At 33.3% G+C, this 23,609-nt stretch overlaps 2 protein-coding genes and 1 long non-coding RNA gene across 4 annotated transcripts; 1 reads left to right on the top strand and 2 right to left on the bottom strand.

Moving 5' to 3' along the window:
• Positions 1-483: 483 nt before the first annotated feature.
• LOC124438050 (cleavage stimulation factor subunit 3-like) lies at positions 484-16,647 on the bottom strand. 2 transcript variants are annotated; one of them, XM_046988040.1, is made up of 30 exons: positions 16,562-16,647; positions 14,636-14,678; positions 11,768-12,765; positions 11,517-11,566; positions 11,077-11,182; positions 10,686-10,781; positions 9,893-9,925; positions 9,729-9,826; positions 9,598-9,664; positions 9,106-9,140; positions 8,952-9,012; positions 8,812-8,877; positions 8,519-8,596; positions 8,049-8,129; positions 7,643-7,724; positions 7,445-7,554; positions 7,243-7,359; positions 7,085-7,159; positions 6,863-6,964; positions 6,758-6,799; positions 6,519-6,560; positions 6,385-6,445; positions 6,254-6,317; positions 5,805-5,901; positions 5,637-5,735; positions 5,360-5,501; positions 5,054-5,145; positions 4,584-4,656; positions 4,316-4,501; positions 484-836 (listed from the first exon to the last, which is right to left on the bottom strand). In XM_046988040.1, the coding sequence occupies exons 5-29, from the start codon at positions 11,179-11,181 to the stop codon at positions 4,320-4,322; spliced, it is 2,100 nt and encodes a 699-aa protein (XP_046843996.1). In that variant the 5' UTR covers position 11,182; positions 11,517-11,566; positions 11,768-12,765; positions 14,636-14,678; positions 16,562-16,647; the 3' UTR covers positions 484-836; positions 4,316-4,319. The 2 variants fall into 2 exon arrangements, with proteins under 2 accessions (XP_046843996.1, XP_046843995.1); XM_046988039.1 differs by lacking the exons at positions 484-836; positions 14,636-14,678; positions 16,562-16,647 and adding an exon at positions 12,910-13,185 and having other exon boundaries at positions 2,185-4,501.
• Positions 16,086-22,830, bottom strand: LOC124438051 (exostosin-2-like). Its single transcript, XM_046988041.1, has 15 exons — positions 22,099-22,830; positions 21,815-22,024; positions 21,533-21,725; positions 21,396-21,467; positions 21,254-21,321; positions 20,803-20,896; positions 20,490-20,528; positions 20,265-20,405; positions 19,965-20,007; positions 19,812-19,881; positions 19,607-19,703; positions 19,400-19,537; positions 18,653-18,781; positions 18,226-18,474; positions 16,086-16,677 (listed from the first exon to the last, which is right to left on the bottom strand). The coding sequence occupies exons 1-14, from the start codon at positions 22,584-22,586 to the stop codon at positions 18,253-18,255; spliced, it is 2,004 nt and encodes a 667-aa protein (XP_046843997.1). The 5' UTR covers positions 22,587-22,830; the 3' UTR covers positions 16,086-16,677; positions 18,226-18,252.
• On the top strand, positions 16,676-17,648 carry LOC124438065. Its single transcript, XR_006945958.1, has 2 exons — positions 16,676-16,777; positions 17,096-17,648. It is a non-coding gene; the product is annotated as an uncharacterized LOC124438065 (long non-coding RNA).
• Positions 22,831-23,609: the final 779 nt, after the last annotated feature.

The following is a 23,609-nucleotide window of genomic DNA, read 5'->3' as shown; positions in this document are numbered from 1 at the left end:
AACGTTGCTACAACTTCGAACTGTCGAAAACATCATATTGATCGTTGTCAGCCTCTTCGATTTTTTTATCGTAATTTTTGAAATTTTTTTACAAAACAACTATCAACAGAGTATAATCTCTCAGTATAGTTTGACATTCAGAATCTAACGATTTTGGATTTAATCCAGGGTTCTCTCAACATCTTTTATCAATTTTGCAATATTTCCTTTGACATTAATCTGGCGAAAACCTTTCCGACTACTTAATTAATTAAGTTGCTAAATAATCTTTCCAGTCGAATGATCTGTTCATTGCCTGACAAGTTGGGTGGAGTGGTGGTAAGAACACGAGAAATTCATCCATGTTCTTCTCTTGCCTTGGTGAAATGTGTGCAGATTAACTCTTCTTTTCAACCTTTAAAAGCAGCTTTAAAAAATAATGTGGAGTTGTATTTCTTTAGCTACTTAAGAAGGTTAGAATTTAACAAAGACCTTCAAAAAACGTTAAAAAATGGAAGTTTAAGGTCAGAAAAGCATTTCTTACATACTTTCAGGAATTAACGAAATTATAACGATAGCTACTCCCAATGAATTATACTACACTTTCTTAGAAATTAACACGAGTTACTTGAGAATAAGTCCTTTCCTTCTTTCCTTTTAAAGTCTAAAAATATTACTTAAATATTTTTAGCAACTAAAATTGAATATTTAATTCAGACTTTCCTTTAATATAAACAGTCCTTCATTTTAGAAGCCTTGACATCATAAATATATGACTTCACTGAATTCTACCATCTGGAATCTATCTCTGTGCTCAGTAGGTTGATCAGGAAACACTTCTTTATAATTGGATGAATCTGAAGATCGATTAAAATATTTGGTTAAGTTTTGCAAATTGGATGGTAGAAACGACGTTAGATGGAGGAGAAAATGAAGAGTAAAAAAAATGTCATATACGACATTTTTACATTATCACAATATTTTGGTTAACAATTCAAAATCTAAACTAAACATTGCACGTTTATAGAAAGGGAATTTCACAAAAATAAACTAGGTAAAAAAAAAACCATTCCGGCAATCAGCAATGTTTTACCTTAAGTCTAAACAGAAAGACAAATGGAGTATTGCAAAACGAACAAAATTTGTCGTTAAGTGAATTCATAAATCAAGTACATTATTTATATTCACGAACAATTTTAGAGTTTATAAATAGCTTGACTTGACAGGTCTTGCAAAGGCACACCTGACGTAATATGCTTACACAAGTTTGTAGTGCGATAGAAAATTCCCAATACACAAAATTAATGATGCATATTTTTTATTTAATATCGTCTCTTCTTGCCTTCTTTACGATACTATTGAAACTAAGTACAACATTCCTCAGGACAACGAAACCTCTCGACCATTGAACAGTTAGAAACAACATTATCAAGTAGCAGCTGGTTGTATAGATAATGTGGCATATTTTTAAAAGATAATGTGGCATATTTTTAAAAGATAACGTGGAATATTGATAGATTTGGACAAAAAAATGACTGTGAAAAAACACGAGAGAGAATTTTACTTTCACACAGCGAGAATCAACATAGATAAGATTATACTTAATTTACACCTAACATTTCCATTGGAACAAGAAACAATAATTTCAACAAACGCGTTAGATTAGAAAAAGAGCTTCGAATTGAATATTTAACGCTATACAACACCATACAACACAAAACAACACCAAATAACACTATACAACACTATACAACACGATACAATACTTTACAATACTATAGAGCAGTACACAATACTTTACAGCACGACTACACAACGTTATATAATATATAACACTACACATAATATAAATCCTAGGATTTATATTATATATAATCTCCGATAATGGCTGTGGAATATATATAACACTAAACAACATGATAACATTATACTGCCAAGAGTGCTAATTATTCAGCGCTATGCTATACAGCTGAAAATAAAATCATCACTAGAAGTTTTTAGTTGCGAAGGAAATGATTACGAAATACTGACATTTTTCTGACAGTTCTGTAAATGACGTCATTAGTAAAGATTTTTTCTATGATACAAGAGAAATATGGACATTATCAAAGGGAGATCAAAATAAATGATCATATAAAGACAAAAATAACAACATGCAATAAATTCAGTGCATTTCGCAGCAGACAAAACAAGGAACAAACAATGTTAACTTATATAAATAAACTATTAAAACTGTTTTTGTACGACGATATTTGATATCACGGTCACATAAACAACATTACAATAAATTTGCGCGGTATCTAAGTAAAATATTCTTAGGAAACACCAAGTTATTAGAGCGTTCTTCGCTTATCACATTATTTAACATACGATAATTATAGCCATCCTTTGACGTGTTTTTTTAAAGAGCAAGTTTAATTTATATCAACGAGCGTTCTTCCTTTGCAATTAAATTAAGCAAATGTCCCAGCCAATAAGAAGAACGCAATAAATACATTGACATCAATAGAAATCCGTCTTCCTTTACCACGTAACAAAAACACAACTACGTCATTTCGTTTCCTCGATTCGTAACGTAAGACAAACAATCTCGAGTCGTGTAACAAAACATTTTATTCCTGTACCGTATCACGACGTTTAATTAACAACTGTCGTGGAAAAAGAAATCCCTCTCGTTTATTCTTTGTGAAACTTCCAAGCATACGACGTCGTCCATAGCCCGCTATTCGATATAATCCCTCATTTACAGGAAAGAACATGACAAGCGTGAGACAAACACTGAGTATCCTCAGCACAAAATGAAATTTCATCAATAGTAATATTGCAGTTAAGTATGACAATTTTTCTCAAAGCTTAGCCAAAAGGACCTAGCTAAGTAAGTGTTCCAAGTATGTCGGACTTGCATGCAATTGATCAAACGACACTTTGCAGTTTGCAGGCAATTTCAAGCTTTCTTCAACGGTACCTTAACGAGAGCTCAAACTCCGTCGTTATATACTGACTGATTTACTAAGCCACATCCTGTTTTTTTTAATCCTCTTAGCCTGATTGATCACCATTTTTTGACAAAAATCACGTGCGCTCGGCAAAAAAAGAATATTTCTGTTATCTGAATCTCACAAACCACATCGTACTTCAGTAAAACCAAGTACCTCTTAATTTGCACGTTATAGAGATGGACATGTCATTGCTACGACAAGAACCTCCCAAATTCCAAATATTTTAGATTTTAAGCAAATGACCAGCAGCGATCAACGATGAAGATCAAAACGCACCGCCATTGTAAACTGCTTCGATAGCTAAATTAATCATTTATAACAATGAACTTGTGAAGAGCTTTCCACACACCCACATAAACACACCAGTGAATCGTACACCAAGATTTTGTGACTTAAATCTCCAAGGAAATCTGCACAGTTTCTTTCTTTATAAATTGCGTTCATTGAAGGTTAAGTTGTGTTGGCAAATTCGTTTTTAAACACCTGGTGACAAGATATTGAATTTATCCAGCCAGATATTCAAAGTACCACAACTGTATTATAACTTTATCGTGTAAATCTTGATAAATAATGCAAGGTGTAGTGTATCCACCCCCTCTTTTTTTTACACAAGTGTTTACTCACTTACAGGTCTTAAATCTGCCATATGATGCAAAGTAAATGAACGGTATTTGTCCACACTTATCCTCAATGTTTTTTCGGCAACACAAGTCTTGCACAATATAGATAATCTTATTAAATAGTAAATATTCAGATCAAGTTTTACTAAGTTATATATACTAACACAAAATATTCTTCATGTGTGTCGTACTGCTAGGACAACACAAACGCAAATGGATTTACTCCACTTCTTAAAAAAAGGATTTTCACGAAAGCTCGAAGAAACGGCTATAATTACCAACAGAAAAAGTGCTAATTGTACATATGATTCCCTGCGATCTTTTCATGCAAATTAACCCATTAAAACAGCAGCTTTTAAACTGAGATTAACAGCTTAATAATTACGTACCGAAAAAAGGTATGCCAAATCGTAAATATTTAGTAAAGCGAAGCTTTTCGTAATAAAAACAAATATTACTGCGTCTTACCCACCACGCTGCAGTGAAATGATTGATAGGGCAAAGTTTTTCCGGATAAAAAAATCATGAGTAATCTTAAAGTAAAGTAAATAATCGATTAAGTGAATCGTTGCATGCAATAATGCACGAGAGCACATCACAATTAAGCATGACAAGGTCTGGTCAATGTTCATCATAGATACATAACTGATTGTCGCAATCACAGTTGACGATAGACATACTGACAGGAATATTTTGAGAAAAATTTCCACAACTCACAGTTTCAGAAGGCAACTTTTTTCTGTTGTCTCATGCGATAGATATCATTGACGGGTGGAAGGCTCACGAGCTTTTCTTCATCATCACTATCGTTACCATTTAATGATCGTTTCTTGCCTCTAGCATCCTCAACTATCATACTTTCACTCCTTATGCCACCACCGTTGTAGCTGCCTTCAGGTAGAGCTGTTAAAAATACCGAATGAGATTAAAACCGGCAATAACAATCAACAAAGACACGCGTGAAATCAAGAAGCATTAAACATACATGTTGTTTGAGGTTTCTGAAGATGACAGTCAGCAATCATTTTAAGCAATTCATCCACCATAACAAAAGGACCCTATATATTTTATGTCGAGTATTGTCGTCAATAAGCAAATAACAAGGGGAGGGGGGTGAGCGGGTGGTTACGGGATGGTGGTGAGGGGTGGTGAGGGATGGTAAAGGAGTAGCGCTGAACAAGATTATTTGCCACGTTACTCGGCGAATTCAAGAACAAATTGAGGAAAATAAACAAAAGAGACAATCATAGCAACTGTCATTATATTAATTCAATTTTCTGCCATGAACGGCCATCGATAGAAGCAAACAGAAGTACATCAAAAGATGTGTATATTGATAAATCCATCATATCAGAAAGGGTTATTTTAAAGAAACAATCAATATAATGTCATGTTTGAGTGATGTGCTCTTGGTGACATTTATAATTCTATCTTCATTCAAAAAAGAGCACTGACCTGAAAACACATTGGTGGAGGCATTAAAGAGATCAGATGAGCTGCCGCGGGTGGAACAGGAAATACACCACCGGGAATATGATGAACTCCAGCTTAAAAAGAAATATATAGATCAGTGTAAGAGGATAAATTATACATTGCAGCAAATATATTTGAATTTTCTTTTAAAAAACGTTGTAGATAGCAAAGGAAATGGTATATGGCCGTTAAACCAACTGTTTATAGAAAATTTCTGCTTCGAAAAGTTAAAAAATAAGATGAAGGTTTATAAACTTTTCTTAATATCAATAATCACTCTGATCGTACCAGTCCCTTTAGGTACAGGTTTGAATGGCGACATTTGACTCAAATTCGGTGCGGGAAACTTCGTTGGCAAATTCATCGTCTCGTCAACAAGTGATCCTTGCAAAGATGTCGAAGTTTGACTACATTCCTCAGTTTCTTGAGTCTAACATAAAGTCAAATCATAACGTAAGCTCCTTTAACATTCAGCTATCCATTCGACAGATAAAATAGACCATAAATTGACCCTGCAAAATATGTGTAAAACAAAGTAAAGTTGACAACCCTTCAGTGCACACACCTCGTAGCCAAGAACAGCTAATTCAGTTTTTGTACACGGATAAAGATCCAAATAGCGATATCTATCCACCAGAAGTGTGGTCTCACGTGACTCGAGCTCCTAAAAAATCACACAAGATCCAAGAAAACTATCTTTGTAATTCTCTAAGGAAAAAGTGATTAGCATTACCTCTTTAAACAAAGATAATTTTCTTTTTTCCACTTTTAGATAACTCGCAAGGTCGCCACTATTGGCTTCAAAATCGAGGAACTTTTTGAAAATTTCCCTACATACGAGAATGTTCGAGAAATTTCATTTAAGAGTAAAAACAAAGCAAATGTGAAATAGTTGAAGCCATTACAAGGATGAAAATTACAATGTACATCTTCGACTGACGTTTTAACAATCTTGACTCTGATGACGACTTAAGGTTGTCAAAACGTCTGTCAACACCAATACCAACAGTCCTTCTCAGGACTCTACTACTAACGCGAACGATACTCCCAGGTTCAAGCCATTCACTTCGCATGACAATGTAGTTATTCCAAGGTAATTCTTATGACGTCATTGTCTTGACGTAATTCTTATGACGTCATTGTCTTGACGTAATTATTACGACGTTATAATAAATAAAATACCTTGACTTTTCTTGTGGAAGGTTACTGAGAACTCTTTCAAATAAAACTCGCGTATTGTTATCATCTGGATTATAAAACATCACATGATTTACAAATGTAATACTGAAGTTCCTAATGTTCAATAAACATACCATTAAGATGAATCAAGAATTCTAAATAGGCGAGAATATACTTTGCTTCGTTCGCAAATTTCTGTAAATACAAACGAAGTTTTTTCTTTACGACACATTATTTGACAAGATGGAAGTCAACGCTTAAAGCTCACCTTTAAACCTAGCTCAAAAATCTTCATCGACACAACTTTGTCCTGAGAAACATAAAGAAGTAGGAAATGAACAGAAAAGGGACAAAAACGATGAAAAAAGAAGAAGAAAATGAAGAGAAAGACAAAAAGAAAACAAGAGAAAGAAGAAGAAGACAAACAAAATAACATATAATATTTAAAAAATCAGTTGTAACTCTGAAGCTATGGGATATCGAGTGCAATAGGGGATCTGACTGTACCTTCGTTATGTAATATTCCATTAGAGCGGCTGCGACAAAAACCTGAACAACAATATTGCTTTATCTTTAAATTATAAACATTATAAGATGACGTTTTAAACCTACATGATAGCAACATCTCGTATCCTCGCGGGCTCGTTTGAAAACCGCTCGACTTTCTTTAATACCTTCGGATCTTCTCGAGAACTTCATGAATTGAATATAGATCTGTTTAAAAATTATGAAATAGTTTGCAGAACTGAATATTGCAAAGTCATTATTTTCCTTTCATGTTTTGTCTCCATTTACTTCATACATATTAACATTGAATCAATAGACAAAACCTACCAAAGTGTGGTCAATATTTGGTGTACTTAATAAATTTTCGTAAACATCCTTTGCTTTATTAACCTTCATTTGACTCTAAGTAAACAGAATGAAAAAATACCGCTTAAATGCGCGAATCATTAGACATGGCAATAAAATACAGAGAGTAGTGATAGTACCTCAAGAAAGTCCGCCCATGCAAAATGCAACATGACATTAAACTTCATATGGGTAGACGTTGCTCTTTCATAAATCGCGTTAGCCTCATCTGCCATTATTTTACCATTTTGCTGATCCTGAGTGTATAAAAATGGCAGCCATTTGAAAACGAGACATTAAACACCACAAAACATAAAAGAGTTATAAGTCTTAGCAACTCACTCCTTGATCAAACAGCTGTCGACTACGATCTTCCAAGAATAAAGCAGCCTGATACCAAATATTTGGATAGAAGGACAATGCAAGTAAAGCCTGTTCAAAGGCGTACATTACTGTAATTAAAAATATCATATATTGCTCAAAATATGCACTCAAACAAGGAGTAATGAGTGGGATCAACCACAAAATGGTAATGCTGACCTCGCTTTGTAAGAACAGCCATATCTTCACTTTTTAAAGGGTTGCTTTTTTCCCACTGGAGATACTTATTCCATAAATTAAGCTAAAGAAGAGCAGCAAGAAAAGAGTTACAGAGAAACATAGATCGATAGAAATCATAAGCAACGCTACGAGAGTTATACTGTCCTCAATCATAGAGAAGTGTATTTTATACTGCCATCAAACATAGAAAAGCGTATGTTATATTGTCATCAACCATAGAGAAATGTATGTTATACTGACGTCAGTCATAAATATGCTATACTGTAAACAGCACTATAGAAATGTTTCCAGCGCGTTAGAATCAGCCATGAAGACCGTAGGCTACACTGTGTTACCATTAACAGCCTTTTCTCTAACTCAGTTCATCATTTACTCGCTGACTAACCTGTTTCATCTCACTAGGGGTCCCTTGTGGTGGCACAGACGGGTTACCACGAGTAATATTTCTTGTAATTGCTTCATATTCCTAGAAATAATATCAGAGAACACTTACAGCTTCAATTACACCCTGCAACAAGCAAGACGATAATCATTTCAGAATACCAAAAACCATGACCAGCCGACAATTTAAAGAAGTATAATATAAAACAAATTCCGAAGAAACAAGACATCTTGAGATGACATCATTCTGTCTGAGGATGACTTTGAAATAAAGTCGAAAATTTACAGTTTACTTCTCGTCTTGTTTCGATTCATATTTTGCAATCTCAAGATGTCTTGTTTCTGCGGAATTTGTTTTATATTATATTTCAGAATACATTTAGCTTGTTTCAGCATAGCTGTCAAAGTTGGTTAGGCAAATATGCTTTCTTTAAAATCATGAATCATAGAATGAATTAATGCAGCAGTTTGTACCTTAGCTGCACGGCGGGCGTTCATATATTCGCGCGTTTTCTCGTCGATCAACTTCTTTGCTAATACTTTGTTTACACTCTGTTCAAAAAATTTGTCATTATCGAAGGTGATGAGTATAACAAAAAAAATGATCAACTGTGAAAAAAGAAAACTGCATTTTGACTTGAATAAACTACAAAATGTTTCTATTGATTCCCATTTAATTTTGTTTTCGTGTATAATGAGGTGAACATCCAGTGACTTTATGGTAAACAAATACATTTTCAATAGGTACATAAACCATGTTTTTATACCTGTTCAAATGACGTGTAATCTCTCCAGAGTGACTCAAGGTTATTAATGGGAGTAAACACAGCTCTCTTTAATGACAAAAACAACGTTGTAACATTTATAATACATATGTTCATTGCAAAAAGAAAGAAATCGAGCTTACCTGATAAACTTTACGTAAATTCATGATTTTTTGATTCTCCGCGAATGAGCCGCTTGCTTCTCTAAAAATGTAAAACTATTTCACACACAAAAGTTTTCAATTTAAAACGACTTTTTACGTAGTAAGTAGATACGACACAAAACACAACACCTACCCTGCTTTTAAAAACGCAATGTAATCTGCCCATATCTTTATGTAAAAATAAAAACAAATAAAAAGAAACATGGTAAAACTTAATCAGAAAGTTGTATTGTGTAGTATACAGTTCTACGTATATATATATTCCTATGAAACATCCATACAGTACTATGAAACATCCATATAGTACTATGAAACATCCATATAGTACTATGAAACATCCATATAATACTATGAAACATCCATATAGTACTATGAAACATCCATACAGTACTATGAAACATCCATATAGTACTATGAAACATCCATATAGTACTATGTAACAACCATATAGTACTATGAAACATCCATATAGTACTATGAAACATCCATATAGTACTATGAAACATCCATATAGTACTATGAAACATCCATAGAGTACTATGTAACAACCATAGCTATATTCACAAAACCTTTTTTAATTGTGCTTAACCTAATTTTTCTGCAAACTTAAAACACAAACGCAAACCTGATAACAATTAAAGTCCAATCCAACTTTATCCAAGGCAAATTCGAAGGCCTGCGTCATTTTGTCCCTAAGACAACGCGAAACCTAAATACTTTCAACTGACTTTAATTTCATTGATCAATAAGTCGTACCTAAACGTTGGTAGCGAGCCTTTTGTTTCTTTCACATAATGTAGATAAGACTTCCATAAATCAACATTTAGGACTTTCATGAGACAACGTTGAAATAACTAAAATGAAACCAAAGACAGTCAATGATGAGGAAGACATGACAGGAAACAAGATTGTAAATTCACCTGTTCAATGTTTTCGTAGTTTTTCGCTTTCATCTGTAAAGATATGAAGTTTTACAAAGTGAAATGGAATATAAATATTTCGTTTTAAGATAAAATACAAAAACGCTTTCAATTTGAAAACACAACTCATTAAGGACGTATATGGATTTCATGGCAAACATTTAACACACATTTAGTTAGCAAAATCCACGTAACATCCACGTAACATCCACGAAATATCCACGATATATCCACGTAACTAGACTATAGCAGCAACTATTTTTGAATTCATTTTCACTAACCCCCCCACCCCACCCCACTGGACCATCATCTAACGATAACGATTGTTTTAGCAGAACTTTATCTACTTTGCCGTGACCTGTCACATTGTTTTCAAAGTAAGATAAATTTTCAATGTGATTGTTGAATTCTGCTTTTACAATCAGTCAAGTACTGCAACCAATGAGAGTCAATCTAGCACCATTTTCCCAGATAACTCAACGTAAGGTAAATATTTCAGTTCATTTTAACAAATAAACAAGACAAAAGAAAACACGTTACACAGTAAATAGACAAAACAACAGTTTGGTTTTAAAAATCATCACTAAAATGATTTCAAAGTTGTTTATATGCTAACATCATTTGTTACAAATAAACATTTTTTCATCATCTTTAAATTTTTACGATAACACTTTTTTTATGATGTGGGTGGAACAAAATGCTCTACAATAACACAAAGTACTTTGACATTATTGCTTTGGTGAACATTTAAATATAACTTCTATTCCAGTAACAAATACGCAAATATTGCAACCTCTTGTTCTATATAGAGTCTCCAATAACGGCCGCATGTTGGAAATCTTTCAACAAGTCTCTCATACAGAGCTCTTCCACTTGCTATGGGCAATGACTAAAACAACAAAATTTGTTTCAGCAGATGCTGCAAGATAAAATCAAATTCACAATTGATTTTCCAATTTCAACTTCCTGATAAAATTTAAATTTAAATTTCCAGAAAACCACTAATGTGTTGTTTTATTGCAAAATATTTGACCAAAATACTATTATAATGATAAACATATTTTCTCCTTGTACTATCATAAAGGTTATGAATACTAATACTTAGTTGTGAATGATTGTTACATATATTTCGACAATATGAGATTTTGATTTGAGAGGATTTCAACTTTTCAAAGGAGGAATACCTGAGCCTCACGCAGCAACACATTCCATGATTCTGTATCATAAGGATCAGCTAACAACCGTGCTTCAGCTTTCTGTCCTCTCTCACTTTTACTACGGTATGCCATTCTACGTACAGTTAAAAATAGCAACTTTATGATGATTATCTCACAGGTTACGGGCTTAGAGAAGAGAATGGGGTAATTAGGATGGATGAGGACAAGTTTTCTGGGGGATTATTAGGACAATGCCTGGCTGGGAGCATTGGAGTGTGATGTTGATGAACATCTTTGGAAATTACATCGGACGTTTTTAAACCAGCTTCAAAGTAAACAAAGCAAAATAAAATGCCAGTGATGCCACAGGAAATGTCATATAGAAAATGTCACTTCACGTCTTGTTTTGATTCATATTTTGTAACCACAGAATAACGATCTCATTCTCGTTACAACAACTACGTTACCTTATTCATCTGCATGTAGCTGTTGATATGACGTCTATACTCGATAAACTCTATTTTGATAAGAAAACAACCTGAATTTACGAAACAGTTTAACAAAATCAATATTTGTAAACATGAGGAACATGAAATTGCTTGATTTGCTAATAGTAACGTGAAGCATGCTGGGTAAAGGTATTTCCATTTTCAAGTTATAATTTCAACCTTAAAGGGAAATGGCAATATATTTTTTTATAATAATTACAGTACATTACCTCTAAATATGAAAAAAACACCAAAAAGTTGTCATCGCTGTCTTTTGTTTGGAAAGATTCGTCTCTTTTTTGATTTATATCATAGCGTGTTCGTCGCCATCTTGTAAAGATTTTTATTATGCTAACTTCTTCATGCTTTAGCAAAAGACGTCACAACAGGGTAAGCGTTTCTCGGCAAATACAAGTCTTGTGTTTATATGTTAACATATAGCCATGTATTGTCCGGTTTATTTCTTTAATAGCAGCACTGAAAAAAATCCCGACAAAAAAATTCACTTTTTCTAGGCTCCTAAAACAATTAATGCCCTGTTGTTACGTCATGCATATTTCCATAATAGCTTGCTCTTAAATTAAAGATGGCTTCCTTTCTTCAATTTTATTTATATTCATAGTGATTTAAGGAGAGTTCTATAGAGAATTACGATGTCATATAAAATTCATTCTGTATTAAATACCTTAAATAATTGTAGGTAAAAAAATTGGTTGCCACTCCCTCTTAAAGAATTTTTTAAAATAATCATTTTTCAAGAAGGAAAAAAAAAGGAGTAGGACATTGAGAAAGTGAACTTACTAATTGCAGTGATTCTCTGCAGTGGCGGATCTAGGGTTAGTCAAAATAAATTACTGCTGCACATTTTGGAATATATAAATATTTCTAAGCCCCTCAGAGACAGGTCCATTGGTGAAATTATATTCTTTAGAATTTTTGCTGTGACTACCCCTAGATTCGCTACTGATTTATTGAAAGTTTAAACAACACAGACTATACGAAAGCTAGACATGTCTGATTGTCTGTATTTGTTTTCATTAACATAATGTTGACTACATTTATGATGTTTATGTCCAAATTGATGTCAAATTTTTTTGTCACAATGAAAAATAAATTATCTTTTTTTCACATTTACGTATATTTCTTGTTCATAATTTATCCGTATTTAATATGTTTAGTTCTTGAAGTCATATAACTCTCTTGCTAGCTGCCCATCTTTGTCTTGTTTCTGCAAGCAAAATAGACAAAAAAAAAACATGAAAAATAACTGACAGTTGAAGCAGATGAATATATAGAAAAGATACTATAGAGTATCTAACCTTTATATGATCTATGAAAGCAAGTTTGAAAAGCAAGCATCAGTAAAACCTACCAATTTTTCAATTAACGAATTCATAAATTTCCTTCGCCGTATTTTTTGCAGAATTGCTGCCTTAGTCGTCATCCTTCCATTGAAGAGTTCCCTATGTAGAGTTCTTTTGCCTTCTTTTGGCACAAGAATGCCAAAAACAGCTTCATTATAGGGAATGTATAGAACTAGGACCATAAACGTCAGAAACAGAACGCTGAGACATCTATGTGCAGCCATAGTTTTAGTCGAAAAAGAATACACCCAAACTTATTTATCAGCAACTCGTTCAATTTGAAGGAGCAGATGTTAAAAAGTAATGGTTCCTTTGTTTTTAAATTTATATGCTTTTGCCATGTGAAGGAGGAGATAACGAACGCAAAGCAACAAAACAGAGATAAAAAATACATTTTGAAGTCAGAACTGATTGCCAACAGTAGAATCATTAATTTTATTGTCAATATTGGAACAGGTGATCTCAATAAAATGCGATTAAACCCGTAAGATTTGAAGATGCTGTGAATATTTGTTTTATGAAATTAAATGATCACGTTCATGGGAAGCAATAAGTCTCTTAAAAGGCTGAATCTCGTATCGTTAAGATACACATGTGAAATGGAAAAATTACTCTTCACAAGAAAACTCGTTTGCTATCTTAAAATACACTATTATGTATATTTTGCCGTCCGTGACGAGACCCAACGCTATACCCTCGTGCAAAATGTTACCGATATTATAAATTATGACTATATTGGTTATTAAGTTTTTTCTTCAATCATTATTCAAAGACATCATATCATTTTTTTCGTGCAAGCGTCGATAATCTTAATTTGATTTCAATCGGGAATTCGTCGTCAGAAGTAACTTTATATGCAAGCATTACACAAGCTACCGCCTACATGATGAACATCTAAAATTACACACATTTTTACCCAAAGACTTTAGGCAAAAAAAAAAACATACGTATGTTATAAGTGAGGAGGAAAATAAAGCAATAAGAAACAGAACAAAGTCTTTAGATAATCAACACTGTGATCACATTGCAAATTAATATGAATAGAGAGACAATTCACTGAGTTTTATAAAATCCTTACAAACTAAAAAGTAAAGCATAACTAAGAATAGACAGAAACTCACATGTGCTAGTTATACATAGCTCACAGACTAAAATGGTTAAGAGTCTATTTTAGAGCATTCAAAAATAAATTAATACATACCTAAAATAAAACCTGACAGAATAATGACGAACTTGTGTTTTAAATTATGCACAAAAGCGCCTGGTGCAATAATTTGGAAGTGCAACTTAAATAACAAGCAGATGTATCAAATACGTAGTTATCAAAATATAATCTGCATGCTCTCATTGACAGTTTAAAGTCGTTAATATTTTGCTATCTTTTTCACTTGTTTTCCAAAATTAAAAAATTTGTATGACGCAGAAAAGCATGGTTTGTGAAACAGTTTTAAAGTCGTTTTTTTCTTTAGTTGTTTCGTGCATTCACGCAAAAATATATTTGTTCATCAACTCATAACACAATTCATACATGTATTAGCCGATAATGTGGTTGTATAGAACTTTAAATCTGCGTTTATCAAAATTAATAAAAAAGCATACTGCGTAGGACAAATATTTGCAAATATATCGTCCCTTCAGAGTAAATATCGTTCGTCTTAAAACATTTTAAAATTTGGAAAAGCAACCTACACACAAGAAAACGTTGCAAGAACATCTATACTGGCATTAAGATACCTTTTTCAAACAGCCTTGTTCGTGAAAACGTGAATGTAAAAATCTACAAAATGTGAGTGAGAAACAGAAATATATTACAAGCATGAACAAGGCGCGTACCAAGGATTTTAGGTGTAATAGATTGCCTTTCGTCAAAAGAAAAATATTATTGACCAAATTGGGTAACGTAATTATTCACATATTTTGAAAGTGGAATTGCAAACAAACAAACAAGATAATTAGTCAAGAGAGAGTTCATTTTGACAAAATTTTCTGTTTGTCATAGAATGAAAGATAGAGAGTGTTGTCAAGAGACGAGCATTTGAAACAAGAAACATAAAACTACATATTTCTTAGGGCTAACAGCAACGTATACAGTAAAATCCCGAGCTAGAAATACTTAATTTGACCGTACAATAGATGATATAAAATACATTCATTTATATTTTCAAACTATGTTCCTGCAAATAGGCAGCGTTTACACTGAACATGGACCTGATTTCATGAGAGCCAGCTAGCCGAGGTTTTAAATACATTCAACAAGACTGAAAACTTAAGTCATTGAATTAAGTTTTACACTCCGAAGAAACCCAAAAACGCAAATTTTCAAACTGATAAAAATTCTTATATTAAAGGTAACAACATAGTTTTTTCATGTTTTTACATTTCTGTGTAAAATTCAACGCGATCATGTTCAAGCGATGGATGAGGTAGTTTTGACTTGCCAAAATTATTAGACGTCAATTTGCTTGCAGTACATTTGCAATCATAAACACACCCAAATTATTAAACTTATATCAAAACGCTGTTTACTGGTATGATGCTTAATCTACAAATTTAACTTTCAAGAATCTTAGAACAAGCACAAAAAAGAATGAAAAATAGAAGAATGATATTGATGCTTTTGAAGGTTTTAAAAGATCATACAATGTTGCAAATATATGCAAGGAGATTTACAAAAAAAATCAACCGCAGTTATCAGACTTTAAATTAATACCAGAAAAAAACAAATAACGCAATGATCGCTAATGATTTTCATGTGCAATCATTGTTTGGCAACATTCCATACATCTGATGCAAATTTTCAACACTTATGAGAACATTTTGGCACTTTGAACAATGAAAAGATACTTTGAATTATTAAATACATGGAAGTACGAGTTACAATGATAAATACACAGAAAAAAGATCTGTATATATGGATGTCAAAATTCAGTGGATTAACAAACATGTTCTTTTCATTAGAACTAACAATGTTAAAAAATACTAACAATAATGCAATTTTGACTAATCACACGACACATCCAAATTATAGGAAGGATCATGAAGGATCACGACCTTAGATTTTCCACTAATTACGTATCTTTAGTTATAACTGTTTTTTTTTATTATTAAGGTCGTGTGGAAATTCAATTTCATTAAATTTGCCCTTGTATTTAGATAATTTTAAACGGACGCAACGAGACGTTCATTGATCATTGAACTTATACATTTTTAATCTACATTGTAAATCTACATTATCATCAGGCAGTATTTTAGCACTTCTTTACAATCAACAAAAAATTCTTTTTGTGAAGTTGCCTTCACGAAAAAAATGCGTTCAAAAGATGAAAACTCTTATCTCAATAAAATGATCTATCAGACCTGCCACTCTAACACTACAACAAACGTTTTAAATATAGCATACAATTGTCGGAAGATGCAGGCTGCCTGGCAAAGGCGGCCGCATATCAACTGTTAATTAAGATACAGATAATGATCGACACAGGATTGCAATGTATCATGGGATACCTAACAAATACTTTATAAAGACAACACAGTCGAGGTATTAAACACAAGCAAGCGAGGAAAAGTAAAGAAGACAGAGAGAGACATAGAGAAACAGATATCTGTTACGTTCGTGATACAGGATCATAATCATGCGTTGTTCAAAGGCAATCATCTTACTGTTCGCTGTGTCTTTCATCTTGATGTATTTTGTGGATGAGAACAATGGTATTTTGATCATCACAGGGAAAGTGCGTTCGTACCGCATTGAAAGACGGCGTAACCATAAACACCATCTACAAAGCCAAAAGAAGAAATTCTTACGAAACAGAGCAATCCTTAAAAATAAGATTAAGATGAAAGATCGAACGAGACAACGTCTTCCAGGAATAAGTGGTTAGTATTCATACATAAAGCTAAATAGAATTCAACCAATCAAACACAATACAAACCAAGTAGACTTTCCATTGGTTAACTAATATTTAAGAGTTATGACTAATAGAAACATAAAGCTTATCCTATATAAATAACAGACGAAAGGAAGGACTTAAGGAGATATTCGTGTACATCGCATGACATCATGATGTAATTTACTTTGACCATAACCATACCACAAAAGCAAGAGAACCAAGCAATAAAAAATTCGTTAAAATGTTCGTAAACTTTGGTGATTCCAACACCTCAATAAATCATCTGTCATCTCTTTCTATGTAGTTGATTAAAGCAGAGGACCTTACTACGATAGAGAAATCATGAAGTTTGACTAAACGTGGCGTGAAATTCTCTGAATCGTAAAGGAATCAAAAGAAAAAAATCAACAAGAGGATGATACATGTACATAACAGGAGCACAAGGGAACACTCAGAACATTATGAATAGAGAATCGTAGACAGCAGGAACACAAGGGAACACACAGAACATTATGAATAGAGAATCGTAGACAGCGTAAGGCAATATAAAAATATTTATATAAGCTGCATGAAAAAAACATAACTACTATACAAAGTAGAAATTATATATTATGTACATTTGTAAAGTAAATTATCTAAAATTCATATGAAATGTTTTCACTGAGAACTTTTTGTTTGACTGATTTTGTAATGCACCAAAAGATGGAATGCGTGTTTTAGCAAAATGTTGTAGGAACACATGCAAGGCCTTCTTTTGTAAGTATCCAATTATCTCATATTAACAAGATTGTCGTCATTTCACAAGAAAACAAACTCCAAATAAACATTTTAATAACGTATTTGTCAATCAATGAGTATATAATGAGAGCTTACTTCTCTTGATAATTAAACTAAAATTATCTTATCATTAGACTAAAATACATGCAAAAACATGTGGAACGGATAAAAACTTAGTGAATTGGCATATTTATTTAACGCAGGTAAAATGAAATTGGTTAACGAGTTGGATAAACGAAATTAAAGATATTTCAAGAACGAAATAAAAAACATAAATAATGTTTGTGATAAATGTCGTGCCGAATACGCGCTATTTGTCATGACAACAAACTCCTGAATTCACTGTTGAGATATAAGATTATTAATTTATTGTAATGAATCAAACAATTTGTCAACAATCCTTCACATCAATGCTATTTCCTAGCCTCTGAGAGCAGATTAAGATCTAAGAATGGTTATATGACGACTTAATGTCGTAACATTCTTTTGGATTCTATGATATAATACAATGGACAATGAGAGGTGAAGATAATTAGGTAATGGCTTTAAAATAATGCTAACAAAGGAAAAGGACAATATATATCAGTCACTAATCTCTTGGTATGATGTATATCTCTGTTTGATGAAACAAAAGTGATTTGGCATGGATTTACTCACCAAAATACACAACAAGACCACGATCACTTAGATTGTCCCCACATTTTTGAACCTCTTCAAAGAACGTGATACATTACTGAGATGTAAAATAGGATCCACACGAAACTCGACACTTTCCAAGGGAAGAGAACCAAAGAATTGTACAAATTCCTCAATACATTTCGATCTCTCTATGAAATGAGTTTGATTTACACCTAAAGCATCATCGTTTACACATTCTGGACATTTGAATCGCTTCCGAGGAGTTACCTAAAACACAGTAATTTAACGGCTCTTAAATACATTAACATCTGGAAATTTTGTCCTTCTTCTCAAGTAGCCATAATTATAATCTTTGCAATTCATTGACCGATCAATTGATTCTTAAATAAAGTCATAAGTGGCTTTGCAAAGCAATAAAAATGAATTCAACAATATCCTCACACACCTTGATAGGAGCTTTATGTGTATAGTTAGCAACAAGAAAATTCATGGCTATATCTTCACAGTTAATGTGTTCATCCACCCATTCTCGTACTTTAGACGGCATCTTGTATGTAAACAAGTGGTTGTAAAACTAAAGAGTAAAAAACGCGAAGCTTTAGATACAAAGGTTTAGTGATCCAATGGAATCCGAGGATAAGCAGCATTGAATATTTTTAAATACATTAACATGATTTCTCCATTAATTCCCATTTAATTTTTACACTCGTGTATCATGAAGAGAGCATCCACTGACTTCATGGCAAATACGACCATTTTCTTATAAATATAAGCATAAATAATCACTCGGTCCAGTCTACTTTCAACCTCGTTTCCAGTACTGTTTTTATAATACTGTAAAATGTTATCTCCGCGGGATAGTGGCTTCTGCAGACTGAATCTTTATGTTAAACTAGAGTAATGCTGTAAGATTTGAGATGTTATTTCTGGTATACTGGCTTCTGCAGATAAAATATTTATGTTAAAATAGAAAATTGCTTTCAAGAAATGTGTGTTGGATTATCTGGTGATTACACAAACAATAATTAGCTGCACAAAATGAGAGAGTACACCGCAAGTCATTTTGGGTATATAACCAATTCCCAATCTTTTAACTTCAACCTTAAACAGCACGGTATTTTCTTCTCAATACAGGCTAGATAAATAAAGAAAAATCAACCAGTTGTGCAGAAAATCATCCAAAACTATTTACCTTGTGGTAAAACGCAGCACCCGTTAAAACCAACGAAACATCATCAAGCCATTCTGATTCATATTTCAGTTTACCAGAAGTTAAGGTGTGAAGGCGGCCGGGAAAACCTATCAATCGATCGGGATGTTCTGACCAAATCTAAAATAAAAATTGTGTGACTAATATATACGAATTAAAGTTATAATTAGCAACTACGACATTTCACACCTCAAAAGCAAACTCTATTTCATCAACAGTTAACATAAAAATATCATCATCCAGTGAAAAAACTGCTTCTGTTTCGATTTCGTTGTACGGGAAAAATCTAGGAGAAAACGTAGACAAAATAAGCTTGTACCTTGTACTATAAATGTCTGATTATGGCAATACATGAACTTTATTGGTCAAGTAATGTTCATAATCATAAAGATACCTGTTGCTAAGCTTGTTGGCCTTCGTTTCAATGATCTTAACAGGTTTTGTCAATGTTGGCCATTCTGACACTTTAAAAGAATAAAAATTACTACAAAACAAGTTATTTCACACAACGTGCATGATACACGTCAGTAGCTATAAGAAACATTACCAGGTGGTGGACGCTTGTTCACGTTATTCCAAACTACAACAATCTAATGAAAGCATTTAAGATTATATTAAATTAGTTGCAAACATTGAAACTGCCAATGTAACAAGTAGCAAAAGTTTGAAAAGTGCAATTTAAATAATCTCAGTCCTTTTACTCACGACCAAAGGAAATTACGATAGCAAGAAAAAAATGCGGGAAGTCTCCTCTAGACGCGCAATATCTTTACAGCGGTATTTGTAAAGATGTTTACCTAATGTTACATCAGTTGCAAATGACAAACAACTGTTATCTACTACATACTTTAACAAGACTTTGTGTACGGTCGATTTGTTTCAAAACACGAAATAACAATGGAACGCGATCGTACGTCAAGACGACAGCTGTAAATCCTTTTTCTTTTGATGACATAAGAGGTAAGGTGACAAATGGTGGTTTTACAAACTATACAATACAAATATATATACATATATATCATAAAAAATCCATTTTTATAGCTTAGAAACCATTTCAATCACAAGAACGCACCGAACTTCTTTGAGAAGGAATATTGGGAGTGTTCCATTCCTAAACAACGACAGTTGAAGAGCATTGCTCAAAGATTGGTGGAAAAAAATATGAAAAAGATGAAAGATCAAACCTCATAGGACAAAGCAGAGTTTTTAAAAACTCTTCCATTAATAATTTTGATCGTAGTTAGAGCAATCTGTTTCATTGAACTCAAGTAATTATTCCAAAAAAACTAACCTAAAAATGACAGAAATTTAGAGGAAATTACTGAGTCTGACAACAGCAGAAAGTAGACAAGTATACACTGTAAAGTGAAAATCTTCTCTCAAACCTGGTTTTTCATATCAATAATCTCTTGTTGAGTGTATGTTTTTAAGATTTTGACAACACTTTGAATTTCATCCTCTCGTATAATGACAGCGGCCCTGCATATCAAAATGAAAAAACTTAAGGGCTTGCTCATGTAGCCCAAAGTACCCTGGCTACAACTTAAGGTTCATTTAGTGTACCTAAGCTTCCCTTAATGTACCCAACAATCACTTTGTGTACTCAGGGACACTAAGGGAAGATTGGGTACACTAAGGGAAACTTTGATGTACTAAAGTAAACTTAAATGCAATAGTTCACCTTAGTGCATCCAAGCTTCCCTTAGTGTACTTAAGTTTACCTTAGTGCATCCAAGTTTCTCTTGGTGGACCCAACCTTAACTTAGTGTATTGATGTCTCCCTAAGTGTACCCAAGTATTGTACCCAAGTTTCCCTTAGTGTTTCCATACTAATACCTGGACCAATCTAGAACTTCAAAAAATGGCATGACATAATCATCAGCAGCAACAACAGGAATACAACCCTAAAATTATCAAACACAAATATACAGTCGTAAAAATTCGCAATTTCTAACAGAAGCATGATTAAAACACACACCATCATTAAAGCATCCAACAAAGCAGATTGTCCCAATCTTGCACCCCGAATAACCATACAAAATGTGGCATACTAAAACACAATCATCTAAAATGTCAAATTAAGACATGAGAAAGGTGATTTGTCATAATCTTTACCTTCATAATAAGAGGATATTTATAGATAGTTAATCCATTACATCTTGAATAAATTTTATCATTGTGGATAAGACACTCCTTTAAAACTAAAACATCATCATGTTCCTCATGTAAATCTTCAAGAATGGATCGATATTTTCTGTTATAGTTAAGTTGAGTTGCCAGCAAAAATATCTTCATTGAATAATCTTCCCTGAAGTGCAATGAAGACAAATGTGAATATTTAAGTGTGTGGAAGACCAATACTGGAAGATATCAATACTAGAAGATATCAATACTTACTGTGAAGCATTTTCATTTTGAGAAAGTTGTGTTAAGGTGTTAAATACAGGGATACTGACATCAAACTCAAGACGATAACGCAAAGAGGAAAATCCACCACCAGCAAGAATAGCTCTTTCTATTGGCACATCCAATGATGTGTTAAAATCTGGAGCATTTCCAGGAATCATGTTAAAGATAAGATGATTCAATCCACCAACTTCCATCCAGCTAAAAACAAATATTCACTGGTGAGGTCAATGTTTACAAAATTCTTTTATAGAAAATTCATTTTTGGTTAATACCTGGGTAAATTACTGAGAATTCTACCAACATTTTTAACATCAAGTCTTCTCTGATTCAACATGTCTATTGGTGGAACTATAAGACATGCTTTTTCTACATTTGATGTGTAATATACACTCTCCTTCAATGCTTTCACCAAGTCGTAAAATTCTCTTGAAATGTCAGGTGAAATCTGCACACCATATGCATCCAAATACTTCGTGAATGGATACACATAAACATTTATTCTATTTTCTCGGTTGTAAGCACATCGATAGATATTAAAACACTCGTTGAAAGGCATTCTACAATTTTGTACGGACGCCAGAGGCAAAGTTTTATCTGACGAAAGCGTCCTCACAATAAGGCTGTCTAGTCCATTATTTTTGCTATTCGAGGAATTTAAATCGTTGTGAGAAAGCAACCATATAAGTGCAAAAAAGACAACAATACTCAGCACAATAAAAATATATAACAGCCGTTGCTTAAAGTTCACTCTACGAAACATAGTACAAATCGTTGATTACAAGGTAACAGTGGTCAAAAATGCAAAATATCAACACAAACTTCGACGTTAAATTTCTATGTATACATACTCAAAATAATACGAAAGCACCATTATTTAAAAATCCAGATATCTTGACAGTTTACTTTATGTTTAAAGAACATCTTCCCCAGTTTTTAGGAAGACAGTCGAGAGAACCATGCAATATAGTCAAGAAATCCACCATATTGGATGGAATATGGATGAACTAATTATCATCCACCAAAATCATAACCTTTGGTTAGAGGTGACGTTTGGCAGACGATCCTTGCTGGTAACTATATCTGTACTATATACATGTTTCAATAAGAATCTCGAGACTTTTCGCTGAGATTGCATCAGTTTGCGAAACTGTGCTTATACGATAGTGATTTAAATGATCGGAGGAAACAGATTTCAAACCGACCACTCTTTGATGACAATTATCGAGATGTCGTAAACCTTTGTTAAATCTAGAGGTTCGTGAGAGATCTTGTGCTTTTATCCCCTTCAACGATGGTTTGATATCAAGCCCAGACAACAAATTAGCGTTGGCATCAAACGCTGGCGATGTCGTCCGTAAAGACTCTTTAGAACCAACCATCGATCTGGTACGACGAAAACTTTTTCGAAAGCTTTTCAATCGAGCAAAAAATCCCTTCCCTTCGACGTTTCTGGACAAGTTTTTCTCATTGGAACATTCCGTATGATCGTTGCTTTTGTTGCTGGCATGTGAAGATGCAAGAGAAATGCAAGATGGAAGGGTATTGTTTAAATTTTTCGTCTCTAAATAAGAACCAGAAGAAGCCCCTTTATCTGGAAAAGGACTACTAAAATTTTTTGAGTTTCTTTCAGCTGTTAGTAAGGAAGATGGTTCGTGATCATCTTTTGAAGTGCTTTCTTGGGATGGTGGGGGAACCTCTGTGTTCTTCAATGGATAATTGGTGAATGTGTTTGACAGCTCCATAGCAGGAGGAAGTTCATCAAGAAAGCTCTGACGTTTGTTTG

Source organism: Xenia sp. Carnegie-2017, unplaced genomic scaffold (assembly GCF_021976095.1).
Source record: "Xenia sp. Carnegie-2017 unplaced genomic scaffold, XeniaSp_v1 HiC_scaffold_19, whole genome shotgun sequence".
Lineage (NCBI taxonomy): Eukaryota > Metazoa > Cnidaria > Anthozoa > Malacalcyonacea > Xeniidae > Xenia > Xenia sp. Carnegie-2017.
This window is presented reverse-complemented; position numbering and strand designations above follow the sequence as displayed.